The 25038-nt window shown below is 41.6% G+C and overlaps 1 protein-coding gene across 1 annotated transcript; it reads right to left on the bottom strand.

Moving 5' to 3' along the window:
• Positions 1-732: 732 nt before the first annotated feature.
• Positions 733-22981, bottom strand: LOC120557706 (carbohydrate sulfotransferase 11-like). The gene is made up of 3 exons (XM_039798253.1): positions 22429-22981; positions 5908-5987; positions 733-2209 (listed from the first exon to the last, which is right to left on the bottom strand). Exons 1-3 carry the CDS (start codon positions 22520-22522, stop codon positions 1364-1366), a joined length of 1020 nt encoding a protein of 339 aa, XP_039654187.1. The 5' UTR covers positions 22523-22981; the 3' UTR covers positions 733-1363.
• Positions 22982-25038: the final 2057 nt, after the last annotated feature.

Genomic DNA, 25038 nt, shown 5'->3' with positions numbered 1-25038 from the left:
TTCCACTGTAGCACAATGAGGGTCCCTACATGTCAACCGAAGCATTGAGAACTTTGTAAGTGTACAGACAGTTTATTAAAAAGATGAAACGTGCAACGTGAGCTGAACTGTCACTTGAAATCTCCCATGGTCCGTGGTTTCCCAATGGGTCGATAGGAATTACGTTTGTGAAATGTAATTACATGGAAGTGCATGAATTATATCTGTTTATTAAAATACATGCACGGCGTTTGTCGTGCGAAATAGCGATTTCTTTTTACTTTACCCGTGCCCCGACGACTAGCGTTATAAGCACGTGTTATTAACCCCTAGGTTCATTTTGCACCGGATTTGTCCTTTAACTGTTCATATGTTAGTCTGTGTTCCAGGTATTAAGCTATTTTTGTGAAAAAATGATTTAGTATGCACCACTCTCTGTATGGGACATTTTCAAATGTTTGATATGCACTTTTAGAAAGATGCTTGTCTTTCTGATCTGAAAATAGCATCCAAAGATGGTAATAGTTCTATTTTCACAGTGACACCAAGCTTGACTGGACTTTGCTCTCACATTTGTAGAAACTTCTAGATGACATCCTTGCAGCCACGATTTGTCATTGAAATAAAAGACTGTAATGTAAGGCGTGATTGCTGTATTCTGAAGGATATCTGTATGTCAGTGTGTCTAGTATCAGGGTTGCTGCCTTCAAAACTTCAAGAATATTCAATCCAACATTCAAACCAATAGACAGATTCTTGATGAAATGCATTTATTTGAACATTGTGAGATAAACTATATATCTATTTTGGTTTGTCTGACTTTGTAGTCAGCAATAACACAATAAATAAAAGACAACATCACTGTTACACAAAACTCTTCTACGGCACAAAAAAATAAACATAGTCACAGTTATAAAAGTTGTCGTTGTCTGCTGGGGGTCAAAAAAAGGCCCACGATCAGAGGCACATATGTTTGGAGACATTCACTGTCCGATTTTAATACTTTCATTAAGCTACTGCAGGTTACATTTGTCGTGCAAATGAAAAAAAAAATTGAATTGTTTTTTTCTCCAGTTGAATGGTATTTCATACTTTCAAAGTCAGTGACCAACGTCCACTGGATTACTGTTTACAGTAAAATAGAATTTGCCTTCTTCAGGCAACAACTGTCATCTTGTGATTAAATGCCCTCTCCTACGTGTATCCTCTGTGTGCACAGAAGTTCTTCAGTCTGTAAAAATTAATTTACTCTGGAGCGCTAATCAGGATACATCTTCGACAGGATTTGCAATGTTCTGTAAAAAGGCCTCAACAAATACAAAGAGTCTAGGCTCCACATGTTTAAGTCAGGTCTGTGGATGAGTGACGTCCTAGGCTCCCTGCCTCATCTAAACTTGAGGTAGGCTGGTATGGAGTAGTTGAAGAGCAGGAAGTCCATGCGATAGAGGTTGTACAGCTTCTTCTGGTAGAAGGGGCTAATGTTGTGGAAGAACTGAGCCGCCATGTCGCCTGTAGTCCTGGTGCTCTTGGATGAGGCGGGGAAGCTGACCTGGTCCTCCACCCCGGCCAGCTGTAGCACGTAGCGGGAGTCCTGCTCCAGCGTCTCGTATTTACCCACCACGTCGTAGTGGATGAGGCAGGGGTGGCACAGGGAGTGCACGCGCTCCCAGTGCTCGTTGAATGGCTCTTCTCGCTGGGTGGCCGGGTCCACGAGGTAATACACAAACTCCTCGAAGGAGACGTCGTTTCCTCTCTCCAGAGCTTCGGGCTGGGGGTCCTGCCTGTGCCGCTGCACTATCTTTGTGCCGTATCGTTTATGAAAAGCAGTGTTGTAGCTCCGTGTGAATTTGTTGCGGTACGCAGACACCAGCCGCTCGAAGGGCTCGCGCACGAAGACGAACTTCAGGTAGGAGCGCAGGCGCTGGTTAATCTGGGAGGTGGAGTACTCCGACAGGGTGCGCAGGTTTCCCGGGATGTGGGCCTCGTTGGCAGGGATCGCCAGCGGGTCTCGGTGAGACCCGGCGGCGCCCGTCAGAACCATGAGCACCCGCTTCCAGTTGGTGCAGGCCACTTTGGGCACGTAGCAGTACAGCAAGCCGTGCTGGTCGTCCACGATGACGTGCTTCAGGTCCTCGGGGATCAGGACTCGGCGCTTGCGGGTGTAGGAGCGGCAGGCTTCTTCCAACACCTCCCTTCGACCCTGATGGATCGCCTGGACTGCTGACTCAACCTACAGGGAAAGAATTCAACAGAAAGAACTATGTATCAGTAAGAAAACCTGAAACTAGATCACTGGTCTACTTTTAAAAGGAAAATTCTGCTCTGAACAACTTGGGTTGTAGTTTCATAGTTTTGGCCATTATTCATAGGGTTATAGTAAAACGGTACTCTCATGTTAACTGCTAGGAGAGAGAAAATCCAAATTATTATTTTCAGTGTGAGACTATAACAACCACGCAAAACAACATTACAATAATACACAACAATAACACTGTTGCTAATGTGAGTGAACCGGATGTGCTCGTTAGTTCACCCACAGTAGTGATCTCAGGCTGGGACCCTGGGAGTTGTAGTCTGGCAAGGAAGGACATAATGCTTCTAAAAACTACTACAGCTGTTAAGCATTGCACCACAGATTGTCTTTTTTACTCCATACATTCTGCTTCCTTTTAAAAACATGTGGCCCACATTTCCCACAATGCATCTCAACCGCTGACAGTTCAGTGGGGGATTCTGCTGTGTTATGCTAGTAGCAGCTAATGTAACATGGAGCAGGCCACAGAGGTCTGGATAGCTCTTTTTTTTTATATACAGTTTTCATTTTTATTTTCAAAAAAATTATTTAGATGCTGACTAAAGTGATGTCACTTGTGGCAATTTACTAGACTTCACTCAGCTCCCTTTTAGAGACGCTAAAGGCTATGTACACACTAGGGGTGCAGGATATATCGACTTAATATCGTAATTTTTTTTTCTTATAAGTTCTCTGAGAAAGTATACTAGATACTTCTCCTCTGGAGGTCTTAATCATGGTCCATCCCCTGACATCCGCCTAATACAATCATGGGTCAGCCAGTTCAGCTCGGCCTCCTCGTGGCACAAACGCCTTATTTACTCCTTTCATTTACTCAGCCTGGCTCACCACTGCAGCGGTCGGAGGCTTGGATCCCTGAGTCTCTCCGTTTGACTCAGTGCCTGACACTTTGTGTGGCTCTGTGTTCACTGGCAGACATCGGATCATCAAGGATACACCGGACTGGCCAAAGACTGTAGAGCCAACGCTGACTCTTCTCTCAGCAGATGCTACTCCAAAAAAACTGCTGCTTGTCCACCTCAGACTTTAAACCCTTCATGTGAGCAATATGCATGATTCAGTACGGTTTTCTGAGGACATTAAAATAGCCACAGGGATGCACCACAAGACAAACATGCCATTCAAAAAGAATACCAAAGTCACTTTAAGTATGTTGAGTACATGCACACGTGTCAACTGTAGCGTGAAGCTGCACTTTGGCATATTTAGGCCAAGATTCACTCGGTAACCAAAGCCATTTGTCACACTTTTCACCAAACCGAAGGCAATATAATCGTTGCAATATTCTTTGAAAACAGTGTAAAGACATTGTTAAGGTATGTTTTAAAGGTGCCAATCACTATTTAATTACATTTTCTCAGTTGGTATAGCGGGCCCCCATATATAGAGGTTTACTCCTCGACGCTGTGGGCCCGGATCTGACCGTCCGTCCCTCTTCTCCTTTTTTTTGCTTCTTTTTCTTCCCCCTCCCCTTCCCTTTTTTTTTTCTCCCTAAAAAAAAAAAAAAAACCCCTTCTTTTTCTTTTTTTTTTTTTTTAAAATTATCTTTAATTACATTCTCTCAACTGCACGTCTGCACACTGCAGGCCGTTATCTTCCATTTCCATCACTTAGCCTTTCACTTCATTACCTGCTTCTCGTTAGAACAATGCAACGTGCATGAGCAAAGAAACACAAAAGCATTCACATATTGTATTTACATACGTAAAATACACAAAGCGTATGAATCCTGTTCATTGCCCGTTCGCAGCTTCCTACCACTGAGGAAGGGTTTAAGTGGAAAGAAGTAAAATATAACATGCAATTAAAAGTAAACGATGTCTGCTGGAGCTGGTTTGTTTTCTGGCTTGTGCACCTTCCTTCAACTCACAGGGAGATTTAACTGGAAACAGCTGTTACAGAGCTGTTACAGAGCTGTTACAGAGCTGTTACAGAGCTGTTACAGAGCTGTTACAGAGCTGTTACAGCACGGCGCTCTATGGCTATATAGAGAGAGAGATCAATGAGAGAGATCAAATGACTATTTAGAGCCCCGGTTGTTAGAGAAAGTCTTTAAACCCTTTAATTTAAAAAAATTTAACCACAACGGTCATTTTGTGTGAAAAAGCTATTTTTATTTATTTATTCAAAGGCATGTTGAGTTATCTGTGTATTGTATGAGACTGCCCCACTTTGTTAAAGAAAAACAAGACTAAAAGGTGCCAGTACTCTTTGGGTCTCACCGAATGCACCTCCTAAATTACTGAGCTCTTAATTGTCCGACAGTGCCTGTAGAGACCCACAAATCCTCCTAAATAAATGTCACTGGTATAATTCAACAAAGATGGCTGACCTTTTTTTCCCCTTTCTGCTGGATAAAGCAACATCAAAGGAACCGTACTTGACGTGGAAATGTATCACAGAGATCAGGGATGATGTTTTTAATAGGATTGGATTCAAGATGCTGATGTCGGTTTACTCCTACTCAGGTTCATACGTGGAGGCTGAACACAGACACCACACTCACTCACACACACACACACACACACACACACACACAGTACCAGGGTAAAATGCACCCCTAACTGCGCTGCACGTCTTAAACAAGCTGTTCCTAAAAAAGTATAGTATCTTAATTTAAATACACTAACTAAAAATTCCTCATGGAGGTCCATATTATGGGTTCTGTCTAAGAGTACAATGCTGGAAAAAACATATTTAAATCAGACCCCAACTTAAAGCTTTAGTGTGTAACTTTTTGATATTAATGAACGTTGCCAAATGAGTAGCAAAGCTAATTAAGACTATCTGCTCCACACAACTCTCTCTGGATTTCTCAGTCGGAGTATGTTCAGAAGATTGTGGTGTCCGGTGACTTTCCTGTGCATAAACTCCAGTGATAATTCCCTATTCTGAAGAGTCCATCATGTTTTTTTAATCCTCAGTGTCCTCCTTGGCTACTAGCAACTAGTAGAGGGCGTGGGGGCGATGCGGTCACGTAAGGCTTGTATCATGTGGATGCGCCGACAGTGTTGTTGTCATTACTTAGAATTCCTCATGGGGGAGACAGAAACTACGCACTATGGCTTTAAAGGTGGTGTACTCAAAACACTGTGGTCTGCCTCCACACGGCTCTCAAAGACTGTTCCCCAGCTCAAATACCGACTCAAATACCGACTCTTAGTCCCGGCCCTCCCGACTCTTAGTCCCCTCGGCGACGCACAAGGCACTCACATGCACTAACATGCACGTGCGGCCGGACCCTATCAAAACTCTCAGATCAGAGAAAATCCCAGGATTCCTGTGAAATGGGTCGTCTTTTCCCGGGATCTGATTCATCTAATTTTCGGGGGGGAAATATTAAGCCCAAGTCCTTACAGACCAGGCATCAGTGCCAGGAACACACAATGAATCAGGATCGTACATTGTTCATCCATCATTACCTTTGCAGAGAGGGCTTGAGTTCACTCAGAGCTCAAATTAAGTTTGCATTCTAAATTATGTATACATTTTCCTAAAGAATGCATGAGTAAGCCTGAGAAAATATTTATGACTAAATATTTGTACAGAAAGAGTTCAAGTAGGGCTTAAAAAGGAGTTCTACTGCAGACTGTCTGTGGTTAGACAGGACTGACCTGGTCACCATCATAAAGTGTCTGTAGAGGACTCCTCCTCGACTTGTGCCCACTGCTTCCTTCCCCGACTGGCTCCGAGGCTGAGGAAACAGAACACATCGGTCACGAAATCTGACTGGAAGAGCTTCCAAAACAAAACTGCGTCAAGTTAAAGCAACAAATACACATATTGAAATGGCCCATAATGGTGCATTATGAAACAATAGCACTCACTGTATTCAACTTAAACAATGCAGTCCACAAAGAACAACAAAAAAAACAAGTACAAGAATAGAAGAGAAGTCGGAAGACAAGAAAATAAACAAACCAGCGCCACTGAAATACTGTAAATAATGTTTTTGGAATCATCTTACAGTGATACTCGACCAAAATATCTAACACGCCCTGTAGCTTTAAAAGATGGCTGTAAAAAACATACACTTATTAATAATAAACCCAACAGGGTCACATGTGAAGACATACAATGCATATCATCATTGGAATCCAAGTGACATGAATCCAAACTGACCACAGCCTGTGTTCTTTGTGAAGGACAAAACCTGCTTTTAATCCTCCTTTAAGTTCATAGGCAGCAGGGCCGGGACGATATGCTTTTGTCCCGATTTGATTCTTTCACGACACATGGCTGCCGATTCGATTTGTATTGCGATTTTCATTTATTGCGATTCTAGAAGTATTGCGACTCGATAGTATTGAGTATTGCGATTTTCTTTTCCTTCTTTAACAAAAACAGAAGATGAATAATACACTTCTAGAGTCAATATATCATGGGACATTTCTAAAAACTAATAGTTTTATGAGAAACAGAAACTGACTGACATCACATGTCAGTCAGTCAGTCTGACATTTATTTAATTTAAGAAGAACACAACATGGTTATGTTTTTGCTCGGTTTTGCTGGAAACTGATATGACGTAGTCGCCGTCAGCGGTACCGTATAAACACCGTATTTTTTTTTTTTTAAGATCAATTTTTCAAAATTATTTTTATATTTTTGAACAGAACAAAAACCATCTCCCACCCCCCACGGTCTTGAGGAAAGAAAAACAAACAAGTAAGCAAAAACAAAAACAGAGATCACACCTTGCCTAGTCCCTCTCCTCTGGTTCTTGTGGTGCGGAGGTCATTAGGTCTGATATTTGTGCTGCTGCATTTTTTCATAGGTCTACAGTCGATGATCTGGCCCTGTTCATCCTTGCTGTAGAGAGCTCAATCATAACTATGTCCAGAAAATACACCAACCACTGTTTTATACGAAGCGAGTGGGGAGCCAGCGTTGAGCTATCATTTTCTTGGTTGCGGTTGAGCCGGCTAGCCAAACTTTCTTCTGTCTCCCAAGCAGGTGTAATTTAGAGTCGCCATTAAGTAACAAGACAATCGGGTCAGTAGGAATTCGACATCCTATCACATCAGATTAGGGAAAATAATTCTAAAATCATCACACACAAAAAAAATCACTATACATATGATTTTCCTTCCCCCCCCACCCACCCCTAATAGGCAGCAAAGATAGATAATGTGTGGTGTACTGTAAACATTTTTAGATGTAAAACAGCAGAAACTAGGGCTGCAACTAACGATTATTTTTACGGTCGATGAATCTGTTGATTGTTATTTTCCATTTGTTTACGGTCATAGAGGAGTGAAGAAAATATTCACATTTAGGGAGCTGGAAGCAGAGAATTTTAAAAAAATGACTCAAACCTGATTAATCAAAAATCTAAATAGTTAGGCAATAGGCAATTAATTTGTAATTTGATAGTTGACAACTAATCGATTAATCTTTGCAGCTCTAGTAGAAACGTACTGTAGAGAGCAAATCTGCAGTAACACAGATTAAACCATTTCGTATGGGAACTATAATGAGAAGTGTATAGGTTTGTTATTGCCACAGTTTTATCTGCTCCAGTGCTCATATAATTGTAGATAAATAAAAAAAAAAGGCTTTGGCAGTCCTTCAATTTTCTATATTTAAAAAGTTACTTTTGTCAGACTCTGTGGGAGAAAGACAAGCCAAAGGATCTAGATAAGGTCTGGGTATGTTGGGAAGCATTGCTGGATGAGCGCTCACACCAGCATCGGATTACACAGCTTCACCGGGTCAGAGCCTAGTGCATTTGGGCAAACATTATTAGTATGGCACTGCAGCTTTGTAATCAAATGCTGGGGAAACTTCACCCCAACGTAAACCAACTAAAGTTAGGCTCACCTTAAATGTCTCTTCCATTCTTCACTTTAAATGTAGTTTGAAACATGCCAACTTTTGACATGCCTTCTCTGAAATGTTGGCATCTACCAACAGTTTTTAAATTGCTTCTCATTATCTTAAGTACCTTCGTCGACATTAATGGTTTGTAATTGACTCCTGGAAAAAAATGGCAATGGTAATTCTGTTTTCTGTCAACGGAACAGAATAGAGAAGAAATCTCTTCTGTGTAGCATTTTATATTTAAGTAATAATTCAACATTGTAGGATACATGCTTATTTGCTTTTTTTTTTAACCAAGAGTTAGATGAGAAGATCGATGAGACTCTCATATGCGTACATCAAATCTGGAGGTACAGCCAGGAGACGGAAGTTTATTAATTTTAATAAACAAGTCAGCTCTGTTGTTAAAGGTAGTTTTTATCAGCTTAGAACAGTAGCCAAGCTGAAATACTTTTTATCTAAGAATGTTCTTGAAACAATCATTCATGCTTTTATTACCTCATGTTTAGACAACTGCAACTCACTATACACAGGCTTAAACCAATATAATTTAAACAGACTATTATTATAAACCGAACAATTAGTCCAGAATGCTGCTGCAAGACTGCTCACTGGCACCAAAAAGTATGAGCACATAACTCCCGTTTTAGCTGAGCTTCATTGGTTGCCAGTGAAATTCAGAATACATTTTAAAGATTTACTTTTTGTTTTTAAAGCATTCCATGGTCAAGCCCCTCCGTAGATTTCTGATCTCCTGTCCACTTACTCTGCTGCCAGAGACCGAGCCTTCTCTGTAGTAAAGCTTAGATTGGGTCCAAAAAAAAAAAATCAAGCCCGACCCTACCCGAGCACGTTGTGTCCGAGCCCGGCCCGACACTTTAACTGTAATTATGAGCCCGAGCGGCTGTTATAGCTGACGTTCTCAACTACAATTCGGAGTTGTTTGAACTACAGAAATCTGTTTAGAAGGGGTATGCTTGGAGAAGTAACAAAAGAGGACATTGAAGGCTGACTATCATCTTTTCTGCCATGGCGAGCCTGCTTCATGTGTCTGTTCATCGTCGAAGTCCCCGTTTTATTTGCTGTCATAGGCGAGCAGCGTGCCGCGCTTAATGCACTCGACAAAGCCAACACGTACAGGCCAAAAGTTTGGACACACCTTCTCATTCAATGCGTTTCCTTTTTATTTTCATGACTATTTACATTGTAGGTTCTCACTGAAGGCATCAAAACTATGAATGAACACATATGGAATTATGTACTTAACAAAAAAGTGTGAAATAACTGAAAACATGTCTTATATTTTAGATTCTTCAAAAGTAGCCACCCTATGCTTTTTTATTAATAAGGGAAAAAATTCCACTAATTAACCCTGACAAAGCACACCTGTGAAGGTAAAACCATTTCAGGTGACTACCTCATGAAGCTCATTGAGAGAACACCAAGGGTTTGCAAAGGGTGGCTACTTTGAAGAATCTAAAATATAAGACATGTTTTCAGTTATTTCACACTTTTTTGTTAAGTACATAATTCCATATGTGTTCATTCATAGTTTTGATGCCTTCAGTGAGAATCTACAATGTAAAAAGTCATGAAAATAAAGAAACACATTGAATGAGAATGTGTGTCCAAACTTTTGGCCTGTACTGTATGTTGTCACTGGCTACAACTTGTTTAAAATGGTTCCATACCTCCGACTTTCCTCCAAACTTGCTAAAAGGTAGGCTAATTCTCCTGTTTTTTTCTTTACATCTTCAAGCTCCATGTTGCACTTAAGCTCCACCATACAGCCCAGCTGGCCCGGTGTGATGTGTGCGAGTGGAGGAGACGCTGTGCATGATTATGGCATAGCTTTCTTCCCACCCAGTTAGGCCAATAAAGTAATGATTAAAATGCTTGATCAAGGGCCCGGCCCGAGGATAGTGGCAGGATATGTCGGCAGAGAATCTCAACTCTACTTTGTAGTAGCCTCCAAACTCTGGAATTCCCTCCCACCCCATATCAAATCCTGTAACACAATTGCCAGTTTTAAGTCAAACCTGAAGACGCACTTTTACTCTCTTGCTTTTAATTCCTTTTGTTCTATTGCTGTTTTATTCTATGTTATATTATATGACATTACCTGTGCCTTATTATATTCATGGAGTCTTGTACACTTGATTATATATTTTCAAGGCATACTGTTTTTGCCTTCCCTGCTCTACCTGTAAAGTACTTTGGGTCAACTGTTGTTTGTTTAAATGTGCTATATCAATTAAATGACTTGACTTGGCTTGGCTTAGCTTAACTCACATACTGGAAACAGAGGGGAATAACGTACCTGTCCCTGTCAAAGGGTAACAAAATGCATACCAGCACCTATAAAGCTGATTACAGTAGTTATCCCTAATTAAACATTTGTTTTACGCGTATAAAAACTGAAGTGTTTTGGTTCCGTTTACAAGTCTTTATGCTGAGCTAAACCATAAACCAGCTGCTGGCTGTAGTGCTGCTTATATATTGAACGGACACACACAAGAGTGATATCTATCCCTCTTCTTATCTGGCTCTCAACAAGACAGTAAATATGTGTATTTCCCCGAATGCCGAGCTATTTTTTAACTCTAACTTTTATCCAACTTTGTTCAATTCACAACATTTTAATTGAGCATTCTGTTGTCTTCATGGCAGCAGAATATCCTCTCTCTCCCTAACCCCCGGCAGATGGTATCGGCTAAGATGTGAGAGACAGGTTGGCTTATACAGTATTATTAGTCAAAAGATGAGAGGCTGCTTCCCTTCTTTCACCAACTTCCTTCAGTTGTTTGCTTATTGTACAGAGACTGATGCCAAATTGCTATTTATATATTTATAATTTAATTTATAAATAATATAATTTATAATTACCAAGATGTAAGAAATCATTTTAAACATATGTTAGGATAATTATTCATCAAAGAATGGACAAAATCACTGGAGTTCTCTTAAAAGCTTGTTTACTTGCAAGTCAGTCCCTCCAGGATTTCATGGCCTTTTTTTGAGATTGTTGGAGCCCAAAATGTCTGATTTCGCGGGAGCTTTTGTAAAAACAATTGCAATGTCTTTTGTATGTTTGTTGCAATGAAGTTGCGGGAAACAGTAAAAGGTGAAAAAAAAGTAGCGATTTTTTTTTTTTTTATAAAATAAAAAGGAAACTTGTTTCGGGGAGAATAAAACTACTCTGGGCTGAGATTTCCTAGGAACCTTACAAAGAAAGGTTCAGGATGCTGCAAATGTTGGTATAATATTAAAATGGCCTGTGGATTTAAGACAAAAAATAATAATTTATTGAATGAATCAAATTTGAACATATGTGTCAGTGGCTTGTTGATCTTTACATTGTTAGTTCATTTCCTAACCTGGCCTGGGACACACATTCATACGGTTTGATAAAGTACTTACTGGACTTGAACTTCTCATTGCACTTACAATAACGACTGTAGCGGTCCTTAATGTAGGTCATTGTGTCATCTCATGTCCGTTTTTTCCTGCATCCACCGTGTGTGTGCGCATCAGTAGCGGGGGGAACTGTATGAGCAGCAGCCCCACCCCCGCCCGCTGCAGAGAGCCGACAGGATTGAATCAGCAGCCGCTGACTTTAAAGTGAAAAATTGTTACAGAGTACATTGATGTTAAAATGTATACAGGTTGGCAGGACGGTCTGAAATGTTTTGCACGGTCTTCCGCGGTACGTTTTGTTGGTAAACGTGAGACGTTCAAGTCTCGTCTTCATATCGGAAACAAGCTCTCTCTTACTCCCGCTTGGTCAGTGGCTCTCAGAGTCACATTATACTGACGTAAAGTCTGGCACGTGGGACTGCTGGGATTGGATGAAGTCGCGGGACACTCCGGTTATTAGTCAAATTTGCGGAAAAAAAGATGCAGTGATTGGTCAAAATTGCGAGTCGCACCAAAGTCACGGTGATTGGTTGAATTCGCGTGAATTGGCGCGATCGCGACATCGCGAAATCCTGGAGGGACTGGCAAGTAGAGTCAGCTTTACAGCACTCGCAGCATAAGTACAGAAAATGATTGACGATTGTTCACAACAGAGTCTTTTTAAAAAGGAGCTGGGAGTCAATTTAGTTATTCGGTTCATGCAATCAGTAGCTTTTCTTCTCATCTCTGGTCAGGCCCGGCGTCTGCTCCACATGTGCTCTGCCCTCCGGGGCATTCTGTGCTATTCACAAGGTCAGTGGCTCTCATGATTATCTCATGCAAATAATTTAACACTAAAATGAAGCAAAGATTATAGCAAGCATAACTTTTCTAACAACATACTAGAGCTTGCCTCAAGTCAAGAAATTTCCCGGGTGGTCTTAAGAATTCAACAAGACTAAAGCTAGAGAACGTATAATCTAATAAAATTATCTGAAGGCAAGGTTGCCCGATTTGTGTTTTCATATCTTTTATTAAAGCAGTCCTTTTTCCAAATGAGGAAGTGATAATAGATAACCAAGTAATATAAGACACTTATTCAAGGAAATGATCAGACTCTGTCCTTCAGGTCTTTTGCTGCCACTGACTTTTCTTCTTCTGTTCTGGGTGCATTACTGAACAGAGGAGGTACACCCCAAGCCGATCGACATGTCACTCTGGCTGCCATGGTATACTTTAGTACTTTAATATTTGGTTCTGCATGAAAATCCTGTGCTTGAGGCAAAAATAATAGATCCTTAAAAAAAAAAATCCTTAGCACGCCTTGCTGCATAAACAATAAAACAGAGTCAAAATATGCTGCCCTGAGGCTGTGAGTCGGGATTCAGCAAAACAACTCAATGCTGGGTCAAGGAACAACAAATTGGTTTCAACTGCTCATTTCACAGATTTAGACTTATTATGCAGTGTCATCATTTAAACTAATGTAAAAGAAAAGTCCCTAGAACTTCAGTAGGTTTTTAATGCTTTCAAAGAACCTTATTAAATAACCAACGTGACATCATGACTAAGCGCAAACATACACTTTCCTAAAACCAAGTGGCGTGTTACCTGTACGCATTTTGAGCTATCCGCATGTATGTCTGCGCTGTATACAGTGGACGGCAGTCTGCAACGTCACAGCGTAAACATACAAGACACGTGGCGTGTTATCGCGAGGCTACGGTTTGGTTTAGGAAACGTCACACGCGGGTGTGCGGGTGTGCGTGTGTGTGTGTGTGTGTGTGTGTGTGTGCGCGCGCGAGCCTCTTTCCACACTGTGGTGTGATCGGGCCAGGCATGTGTGCCAAGCAGCTTATGAGCTGTAAACCCACTGACACACTCATGGCGGAGACAGCCAATGAGATATGTACAGTACTGAATGTGTAGTCATGACCACACTATGGAGGAATAAGTGAGTATATGAGGGATACAACATAGATCTTATCAGTGAAATTTCATACCGAGTTGTCACTCAAAAGTACTTGGCGTTATGTTATGGAAAACTCCAACAGCAAGATTAATCTGCACATCTTTGGTCCAAGAGTTGTGCTGCAGTAGTTGGAAAGCTAACTGCTGACATGCTATCCCTCTCGAGGCTTCTTCTTGAACACCATTTTGTTTGATAAAAACGTTATTGAAAAGGGAAAATAAAGCTCTCCAAGCCATTGACTCCTGCCTTAACTGTCTGCAAACCATTGCTCTATTGAGGAGCAGTTTATACTGACAGAGGCGATTAAATAACAGTGAATGCTGATACACAACTAATAAGATACAATAGCATACTGTATTTGGACTCTCCGGCTCTCTGTTCCCTCAAAGGCCATTACTGTCAAGATGGCTTGCTATTGGTCAACGGCACAAATTCGTGGGTCAAAATTTGTGGGGCTTTTTGTTGCCGTCTTAGTTGGTGGGCTAAAAGGAGGGCTTTATTCTTTACTCCGTGGCTGTCTTACTTTATGTTGTTTGTGCCCCTTGAAATTTCAATAAAGATATGTTAAAAAATATATCAGAAGTTTGCCAAAACATTTAAAAAGATAAACATATTTTGAAAAAAGATATTGGGGCACTAAAGTTGAACTCAACACAAGTTAAACTTTGCACTTATTTACATTGCCCCCTTAAACAAATCCACCATTAGCTGTGACAAAATTCTCTGCTATGGCAATTTCACCGTTTGAAATGCTGGTGTGTCAAGGCCTTAATGTTAATCATTCACAGTGTGAATATGATGCCAAATTCTGCCTTATTACTGGAATGGTCAATGTCAGATATGCTGCTGGATGCTGCTGCCAAAGGATGGTTTTGACCTCTGCCTTGAGCTGCCTTGTGTTCCTAAACACCTTACCACTTCCTTATGGAAACTAACAGTGATTCAGGAGCACATTTCCAACATGACCACTCCCAAAGCCTTCTTACCCCTCTTAAATGACACACCGGTCAACAGAGGTAACGTCTGAAATCATTTTGGAACTGACAAACACAGTGTTTCAGCAACAAGCTGAGATGGCACATTAACTGGGCTGAAAGAGTGCCTTGTGTGTCATCACTCCCCTGCTAATGTGGCATTACTCAGCATGCGAGGAAATGTATTATCCACATCTTGTTATGAAGTATTTAACAAAGAGCAAGATGGAAATATCAGGGAATTAACGGATTCAATTCTTAAAGCTCCATTGTGTAATTTTTGAGTTGATTCTCAGCCAAAAAAAACCTTTGTTCTTTCACAAATATGTGCTCATTCATGTGTAATTACTTCCACCAACTAATCAAAGTATTCTCGTAAACGTAGAATCTGCCTTTCGCGTTTATCTGTGTTTTTTGCCCCCAACGGCTCCTTCCAGGCAGCGCTGCCTGGAAGGCACTAGGATTAGGCACTGGTTAGGGTTATGGTTAGGGTTATGGTTATGGTTAGGGTTATGGTTAGGTGCCTTGAAGTCAATGGTCGCAGCGCTGCTTTGAAGTCAATTAGGCCAGTGGTTCCCAACCTGGGGTCCGGGCACCTCTTAGGGGGGCGGCAAAGATCACAAGGGGTGCGCAAGTCTTTATCTGGTTTGAGGTAAAAAAATATTTGCACATGTTAAACAAATTATGATAATACACTAGAATATATAATGTATACAAAAGTCGGTATAAAAACTATATATTTTTGTTCTCGCTTAAAATTGGAGGCAGGCTACTTAGTAGGCCAAAGCTCCGGGACCTCTTAACCTGGGACCCTTGCTGTTATCAGGTCAGCTGCTAGCTGCTAGCTGCTAGCTGCTATCATCCTCGTTTTTCTTGCCGCTACGGCATCACTATTTTATGAATGAAACATGGCGGAGAAATGTAAAAGTGCTGATAACTGCTATGTATCAAAAAAGAAAGTAAGGCTCTATCTCCAGAGTTACCTCAACTTTGGCTTTTGGGGGGAGGGGGGGGGCTTAGACATAAGTAGGGGGGGCGCCAAGGAAACAAGGTTGGGAACCACTGAATTAGGCAATGGTTATGGTTATGGTTAAGGTTAGGTACTTTGGGGGCAGCGGTCGCAGCGCTGCCTGGAAGGAGATGTTGGGGGGGAAAAAAAAATCACCATTGAGCGCCTTTTGGAATGGCTTTTCCAAGATGGAAAGAGCTCATAAGGAGCAAGGATTTCAAAAAGAGACGCCGAAGTTGCCTGCTTTCTTCTCAAAAGGTAATTCTGCCTATTTGTGTAAATTCAAAGTTCTATAGTTATTTATAACTATAGCATGGTTGTGCATAACAGCTGCGTGCAAACGATGGAGATACTAAGAGCTCATTTCGGTTTCATTGACATTGTTCATACTGCTCATTACGCTGTAAACATTGCCTTACACTTTTAATCTCATACAATATACAGAATAACGATAGCACTGATACTTTACTAACATTAGCTTGCATATGTTTGGGAACCTGATAGCTGATGTTAGCAATGAAATGGTACCAAAATAACGAAAAACTATTATTACACTGGAAAGAACACTCACTGACAAAGTGGTACTTCTTGGAATAATACGGCCACCGTAGGAGTTAAAACCAGCTCTGAATGGGAGGGGCTAGAAAGTAATATTCAGTTGGTTGTCATATACAATTTCACTGCTAGATGGGAGAAATTCTTTTACATTAGCCTGACATGGTCCTACTCAGATTCTAGTCAGAACGTGACTAGAGGTAACTTCCCGACCTCGAATGTTGTGGGCGGGGCTAAGTTCGGCTGGCATCTAGGCTAACACAACGTAGCTTTAAAGCTGAGAAGCTTCTAAAACACAGAGAATGGAATACTGTGCATTGTGAGGAAGTTGATAAAAAAAAGGTTGCAGTGTATCCCCTATAATTGTACAGGCCTGGTTTTAATGAAAACCAAACTCCTGGTACTTGCACCACTGTTTTGGAAGAAGGGAGTTGGGAGTTACAGGCGAACCGGCTTGAAAAGTGACGTATTTTCTTTGTTAAATAGACTGTGCTCATTCATACCAACGTGAAGAGTGGTTGGTTCTTATGTATTTTGAAAAGTAACTGTGAATATTTGGAAAAGTAACTGATAAATATCTTAAGAAACTGTCTTTAAAGCCCATCTGCCCGAGCCAAAGCAGTCAAGTCAACCTAGGGGAAACACTGAGGTGGGCCTGTATTTCTGACGCTTGATGAAGAAATGAAGTATCTCCAAAAGTGAAAAGAAATCTACAAAGAGACACACACACACACAACTTCTAAAGCTATGGGCTCAAACCATGTGCTATTCTAACCAAACACTGTCTCAGCTGTTAGCTCAAATTCCTCTATAAGGAGATTCACCAACCCCACCTAAGGCCTTCCAAAGGAAGGAGTAGTCCTGTTGGTTTAACCCTGTCTAGACCCAAAACTGCAGCATTCCTCATGATTCACACAAAACCAAAGGCTTCGGAAATGCAAAATATAGAAAGGCTGATGTGTGTTCCTCCTGTCCCGGCCATAAACGGAGCTCTGTGTTTAGGTCCCACTGGGAAAACTGGGGGCCCCTCCCCCCTCTTTGGCCTCTCCTGCCAAAGAGCAGCTTTACTGAGAGCCACACTGTACAAGGGAAAGCCTGATCCTTTTAGGACACACAAACGTGTGTGTAAAGGGTGTAAGTGCAAAGGCACGAGGGTGGTGTAGTGTCTGTTTATTGAGTCTTAGAAGAATGCATGCAGATGTGAGATATGGGTCTTTCTGATCCTGTTCAGAGACAAAGGAAATGGTAGTTGGTTAAGTTTGGTATCCAGTTGCATGTTCCAGCACACCTGCATTTAATAGTTGCAAGTGCAATAATCTATCTGCAAACTAACAGGGTGAGGATAAAAATAACTGAAAGAAAAGACAAACTGACATATGCTGCATCTGTTGGATTAGCAGATGTCACAAGCTGTCTCTTTATGAATCCTCTCCAAAGTATAAATCATTAACTTTAAATTAGAGTTGATTGCCTCCCTAACTAATCGAGCTCTACCCTCTGTCAAGTGCCTGTCACGGGCCATGAATACCTGTCCGTTTTTGGAACTTCCCATTTTTGTTAACTAAAAACTGGACTTTAAACAGACTTCACGCTGCCATCCCTCTAGTACAAAGTCTGTGAAATGTCTGATTGAGCCCGCGTGTCATTCACTGCGTTTACATGCAAGAAAACTTGAAATTGAAATTGAATGGAGTATCCGGTCATTGCACAAAGCTGGTCATTGTCCGGAGAATTCACAGGGAGCGAGTGGGCATGTTGCTGACGTCTCTATCATGCAACTGGCGCGAAACCAGAAGAATGCTATTGTTTTTTAAAATAATTTACCGTTTCGACATGACTGCCTTCACATCGTGGCTACGAGTGCGTGTGTCTTTCCTCACCCTAACCACACAGCAGCCCGTAGACTTCAGTAAAACAATAGAATTATGTAGAGTGGAGGTCCGATTGAGCAATATCAACAGTGAAAGGGAAAAACAAACTGCAAATCACTTGAGGATTTCAGCTCTGAAAGCAGATGGTCTTTTGGAAAAATAAATAAAAACATGCTCCAGGGTTCTTGCTGAATCATCAGCACCTGCAGCTCCGTGTCATGATACGCGGCTGGCTGGAGGAGAACAGGCTGGAACAGCAGGGCCGCCCTGACCTGTCATAAGATGCTAGCCCCGGATGGCTGAGGATGTGAGCAGTCAGGAGACTGAACTGATGTCAGCTGTCACAAGTCTTCAAGAGACTTCAGGGACAAAGACCGATGTCTGAATTATGCCAAAAGAAGCCATGGAGTCCGAGAGGAGGTGTTCCAATAAAACTGGAGTGCTGAACTGAACTCTAAAAACTCTTTTAGGGCCCTTAAGTCAAGCCCAGACAAGGAAGGTATGAGGCTGGGGGTACCTCTGCAGTACAGGGAGAATGACAGTAGCCCCAAGGACCAAACAATATTGTCTGGTTCTGCTTTTAATTAAATAGCAAAGACTAGGTACCTGATAACCATCAACTCACATCTGTCAGTGTTACTGGGAACATGTAAATCAGTGGGGGTGGACAGGAAAAGATCCTGACAATGCCATCAAACATACCGCATTCCACACAGCCATCTTCCTCCTCAATCCTTGTGTCTGTGTAAACTTGATATAGAAACCACAGCTGCCCTTGTAGTGACGCCACCAGACGTTGAAAAGAATGCTCAGTTCAAGGAGTCCTGTCTTCTGGAACAGATTCGTAAATTCATCTGCCAGAGAAAACCAAGGTTTCTCGTAATGAGGTGGATCCCCCTAGAACACTATCGAGATATGTTGTCTTGAGTCAAGATAATGAATGGAGCAAGTTCTGTATTGGTTCAAGTGAAGTTATGGGAATATCCGGGAAGGTGCTGACAGCGGAGACAGAAGAAACAGCTGATCAGTCCTGTTAATTAAATGTTCGCTACGTAAATTCAGCAAAGGCGTTTCCGTATCCTGTTTGGTGAACCAACTCTTTTTTGACAAAGGCAAAAACCACCTCAAGCGTCCATTAGAAAACGTTTCTGCGCAACTGAGGACGTTTTATTACATTTTGCCGTTTCCGTTCAGCTTTTCCAATGCAACACTTCAAAACGTGCATGGAAATGGGTGAATGTAAACAAGGCTAACTGTAACTCTGACTTAGCAGTGCATTCCTTTGTTATGGGGCTGCTCTCTTGCAGCTTTATATAGTCTTTGAACAAACAATGTGACCTTTACCCCAGATGGAACAAGAGAGGGAAGGCAAAAGTGTTCTAAATGCAAATAGGACAGACTGGCTGCATATCTGAGACCTACTGATTTAAAGCTGACATGCAGCTTTAATGTTTGAAACGTGAGATGCATTCTGTGTGTATTTGAGCTGCTCAACACCATAATACCGGAGGCAACCTCTTAGGTGCAAAATCATCACCTTCAGATGTTTCACCATTCACTGATATGCCGCTGTTATACCTGCTTTTATCTATGCATGTGTTTACCCCCGATGGCCCCCACATACAGTATCCTGTGCCTCTTTGGAGCAATGGTTGTGCACGTCCTCAGAAATGAACTAGACATCTCCGAAATGCAACGGAGAATAGCACACGGGCAGTACATCAGGATATGAAGTGAAGTCTGCAGAAGACTAAACAAACAGTGGCTTCAAGTTTTAAAATGAAATTAACAGAGGATATTGCCTTTCCCACATTTGTTGATCTTAGTGTTAACGATAACCTCGTATGGCGCCATGTTTCGTTACGGTTGCTTTGTGCAAAATCAGAGGTTCTCGGAGGAGGAATTCAGGTGTCGGCCAGGGATGATTTGGCTCTAATGTGTCCCTGCTCACAGCGCAGCCACTTATCCTGCTGTGTACCTTGGTAAAAAAGCAAGTAGATACTAAGTCTTACTTAGGGCCAGGACATCCGAGCATTGGCGTAGAATTTAACTTAAAAGTGAACTTCAACATGAGAATTTGTTCCCTCGGCCAACTGCTATCCAATTGAAGGAAATGAGAAAGTCTGTAATGGAGGAAGCGATCATATTAGCTGTGGGTGTCGCAGCATCTAATTTTTCAAAAACCCTGCTCTGCTGGGATATAAACCGCTCCACAAAACACAGTATGTGGCACAGATTGCAGAAAGTTATCATAGGTTTTCCTTAAAGCTCATTTTTTTGGGGGGGCAGCGGACACAAGCCGAAACACAACACTGACATATCATCCAGCAGTTATGGCGCTACATTATCATTCATTTGGAGCCGTTGTTCTGGTGCAACATGGACCTTTTTACAACAAACACTTTGACTTGTCATAGCAGGTAAAGCACAGGTGTGACTGATAACGTTAACGATGAAGTGTCCATTAAGCCACGATACCAGTGAGCCAGCATGCTCATTCGGGCCTGAATGCAACGCAGCCATTGATGATGCCATCAATTACACCTCCTGTGTTTTTCCTGCTTTTACATGTAAAATGTCTGCTGTAAAAAAAAAAAAAAAGGTCTTTTCTTATTACAGATACAATGGACAAAAAATTGACAACAGCAGGCCAAGTTGGGATATTTCCAGCCTTGATAGTTTAATATAAGCATGTTCATTTGTGATCTAAAACGTTTAATGTTTCTCCATCAAAATCAAAGAAAGTGATGTGCTAAAGAACTATTTAAAACAGAGGGGGATAATTCAGGCAGGCACATTAAACCAGCAGTGGTGTAGTCTACGTGATACGCAGGTATATGCAGTATACCCACTAAGAAAGCTCCAGGATTTCCATAGACCCACTTAAAAATGCCCAATGACACGCAACAACATATCTTCAATTATAGTTTTGATATATTTTCAATTGTCATATGTGTTTTTCTTCTTTACATAGGCTAAATAAAAGTATTTCCCCCATAAATTGGTGCATAAAAGTGTATCTGAATACAGGAAATGAAGTCGTTGATGCTCAAAATGTGCCTGGGGGAGGACACCCTGACCCTATGACACTATGATATGGCCCCACCCCTCCCAAATGCAGATTCTGGCCAATATCCAGTACAGTATACCCACTACAATACATTAGACTATACCACTGCAAACCAGCTACTGTTAATGAAAAACCACTACAAAAAAAACCTCCTGGAATGCATCAAACATGACTGATGAACAGTGTACAACCATCTGAGGGATTCAAGTTTTTATGTAACCTTGACACTTTCAATAGCCCCAAACATTTACCTTAGTGGTTTAACAGCACATTGAAATCATTTTCAGAGGGATGCTAGGATGAAACCTGTCTACACACGAGGCTGGTCTCTCATAGATTCCTAATAACTCCAAACAGTCTTTGCCCCACGTCTCACATCACACATATCCAGAACTGACTGACCCCTCTCTTAAAAACCCAAACGCTCCTCACAGTATAGGCTATATACGATTTTTTTTGGCCCATGATATAGCTTGGCATGTCTGAATGAGGCCATTGTATGTGGCAGAGAGGGACCTGGAAAAGGTGGAAACAGATCTCAGAGAGGGCCAACTCAGCAACCAGCCAGCTGCAACCTCTCCCAGCCTTCCTCCACGTAGCGGAGGAAACACTCCACTAATCAGTTTGGTAATGAAATTGTTCCCCCGACCAAGATCTGTGGTTCTCTGGGAAATCCAGACACAGGGTGGGAGTGCACAAGGATGAACATGATGACATTAGAACACCCACAGAAACACAGACACAGAGATCCCTTGATTATGATGTGAACGGCTTAAATACAGTACTTCTTAGACTTTATCTCAAGCACAATTGCAGATAATTACTATACCTTACAGTACTGTGACATGAATGTATTTTATTATTATTGGGACATGTGGACATACCATGAGTGAACCATATACAGAATGGGACCAGCTAGCCTGCTGCACTGTGTAAACTACTGAGATCAGACCAACAGGTCATTAGGTTAGACAACACACTGTAGACTATCAGATCTACTTACCATATAAATAATATATTTCTAATGTCTAAAATATAGTTTTAAATGAAGGCAATCTATACATAAAAAGATATCCACTGTTGAAGAAAAATATGTAGGCATAGTAATAGCTACCTCATGGGACTTAGCTAGATTCTAGGAAATATTTTTATATTTTTAATTTGAGCTTGGCTGGGATATGTCTAGTAGTTCTAGTAGTTTCTACATCCTGTTAATTTTGTTCTAACTTGTTGTATTTAGTTGTGAATAGTGGGGCAATTTTAAACTTAATGGCAGAAGGGGTGGTGGTAAACTGATACAATCAACTGTAATATTTCACACACTATTATATTTTGATTCAAAACGTTTTTGTTTTTCTACCGAGGCATTACATTTCAACATGTTTAAACAGTACCTGTTGACTGAAGGTCCAATTCTGTATTTTGGGCTCAGCTGTAACGCTGATGAAGAAGACTTTGTGCTCACCTGGCTTCAGACTGCTGTTGAAGTAAAGAAGGACCATAATGAAACATCCCAGGCACAAGGCAAAAGCCATCCGAGTCACTTTAGGTTTCCTCATCCTGAGTCTGTGGAAAGGACCGAGAAGCCGAGCCGAATCCTGCCGGGGTTCATGCGAAAAACGAGCCGTTTTTAGTTCTCTATCACCGATAGGAGCATCGATCCGGGGCTCGCTGACCTTTGCTGCTCCTTATCTTCCCGTACATCCTCGGCTGTCCAGGCTGGAAGTCGCAGCGGTGAACAAGGTAGAAAACAAACGAGCCAGGCTGCGCAGACGTCTGCCGGGTCTGCCGTAGCCTAGCTATCTTACAGTTACCGCGACGTTAACGTTACTGTGAGCCGGTGCAGAGAAACCTGGAACCGGCTGCATTACTTTGTCAGCGTATCTAGCTAGTCCGAGCAGGGGCCGGCGGTCTGTTTGTGTAAAGGGAGGGGTGGGGGTCAACGTCTTCCCAAAACGTTTGGTTGCCTTGTTAACCCCTTTCTCCCCAAACACAAAGCAGCTACCTGAAAAAAACAAATCACGTTAGTAGCCTAGTCGAGGTGTTCCGGTTGGACCTTTCAAGGTAAAACCTCCAGTCATTCATTTTCATTTAAAAATATAATCTGCCAAAAGAACGTCCAAACCTGCTGAAAACGTGGGCAAAATGTTGGTTTTGGTAGCCACAGTAACCATGAGCTATATAGACCACCATAGATATAGAACCACTTCACAGTTGTAAACATAAACATGTTCTGTTGTTCTGTTGCAGTAGCCTAGCTACATGTGAATGACATTATATGACAGGAAGTTAACAACGGTTCAGGCTGTTTCCTAGCAATGGAATTCCACTGAAAAGGTGGATGGAGTCAAGGATGGATTACCCTTAAAGGGGAACTACGCAGTTTTTTTTTTAAGCTTAATTTACCTTAAAGGTCCCATGGCATGAACATTTCACTTTATGAGTTTTTTTAACATTAATATGAGTTCCCCCAGCCTGTCTATGGTCCCCCAGTGGCTAGAAATGGTGATAGGTGTAAACCGAGCCCTGGGTATCCTGCTCTGCCTTTGAGAAAATGAAAGCTCAGATGGGCCAATCTGGAATCTTGCTCCTTATGAGGTCATAAAGGGAAAGGTTACCTCCCCTTTCTCTGCTTTGCCCGCCCAGAGAATTTGGCCCTTCCATGAGAAAGAGACATCATGGCTTTCAAACGAGCAAAGTGGCAGTTGGCCAAGGCCACACCCCCACCCTCCACCTTGCCCCCCCCTCTCTCCTCCTCAATAGCTACAGACACAGAAATGGCACATCCTAAGGAAAGCTCATTGTGAGACTGGCTCTAGTGGCTGTAATTCTGCACCAAGGCTGAATTTTGGGAAAGAAACTTCAGATACAGTATTAGGGGACCACTAAGGTCTATATAAAAGAGACTTCAGATACAGTATTAGGGGACCACTAAGGTCTATATAAAAGAGACTTCAGATACAGTATTAGTGGACCACTAAGGTCTATATAAAAGAGACTTCAGATACAGTATTAGGGGACCACTAAGGTCTATATAAAAGAGACTTCAGATACAGTATTAGGGGACCACTAAGGCCTATATAAAAGAGACTTCAGATACAGTATTAGGGGACCACTAAGGTCTATATAAAAGAGACTTCAGATACAGTATTAGGGGACCACTAAGGCCTATATAAAAGAGACTTCAGATACAGTATTAGGGGACCACTAAGGCCTATATAAAAGAGACTTCAGATACAGTATTAGGGGACCACTAAGGCCTATATAAAAGAGACTTCAGATACAGTATTATGGGACCACTAAGGTTTATATAAAAGAGACTTCAGATACAGTATTATGGGACCATTAAGGTCTATATAAAAGAGACTTCAGATACAGTATTAGGGGACCACTAAGGCCTATATAAAAGAGACTTCAGATACAGTATTAGTGGACCACTAAGGTCTATATAAAAGAGACTTCAGATACAGTATTAGTGGACCACTAAGGTCTATATAAAAGAGACTTCAGATACAGTATTAGTGGACCACTAAGGTCTATATAAAAGAGACTTCAGATACAGTATTAGGGGACCACTAAGGTCTATATAAAAGAGACTTCAGATACAGTATTAGGGGACCACTAAGGCCTATATAAAAGAGACTTCAGATACAGTATTAGGGGACCACTAAGGCCTATATAAAAGAGACTTCAGATACAGTATTAGGGGACCACTAAGGCCTATATAAAAGAGACTTCAGATACAGTATTATGGGACCACTAAGGTTTATATAAAAGAGACTTCAGATACAGTATTATGGGACCATTAAGGTCTATATAAAAGAGACTTCAGATACAGTATTAGGGGACCACTAAGGCCTATATAAAAGAGACTTCAGATACAGTATTAGGGGACCACTAAGGCCTATATAAAAGAGACTTCAGATACAGTATTAGTGGACCACCAAGGCCTATATAAAAGCATCCAAAGAGCACCATGTCATGGGACCTTTAATTGAACAGCTTCGGAGTCATTGGAATGGTCATATGACTTTTTTCAGGTTGAATGGTGATTGTCTCGCTTCCCCCTAGCGCC

The sequence above is a fragment of the Perca fluviatilis genome, chromosome 4 (genome assembly GCF_010015445.1).
Source record: "Perca fluviatilis chromosome 4, GENO_Pfluv_1.0, whole genome shotgun sequence".
Taxonomy (NCBI): Eukaryota; Metazoa; Chordata; class Actinopteri; order Perciformes; family Percidae; genus Perca; species Perca fluviatilis.
This window is presented reverse-complemented; position numbering and strand designations above follow the sequence as displayed.

Bases quoted from the DNA above. Each gene is read 5' to 3' on its own strand.
- LOC120557706 (XM_039798253.1), bottom strand. From the start codon at position 22,522: ATGAGGAAACCTAAAGTGACTCGGATGGCTTTTGCCTTGTGCCTGGGA. The intron at 5,988-22,428 runs GTGAGCACAAAG...CTGTTTCCTCAG, and splicing joins CAACAGCAGTCTGAAGCCAG to CCTCGGAGCCAGTCGGGGAA. The intron at 2,210-5,907 runs GTCAGTCCTGTC...CTTTCCCTGTAG, and splicing joins CACTTTATGATGGTGACCAG to GTTGAGTCAGCAGTCCAGGC.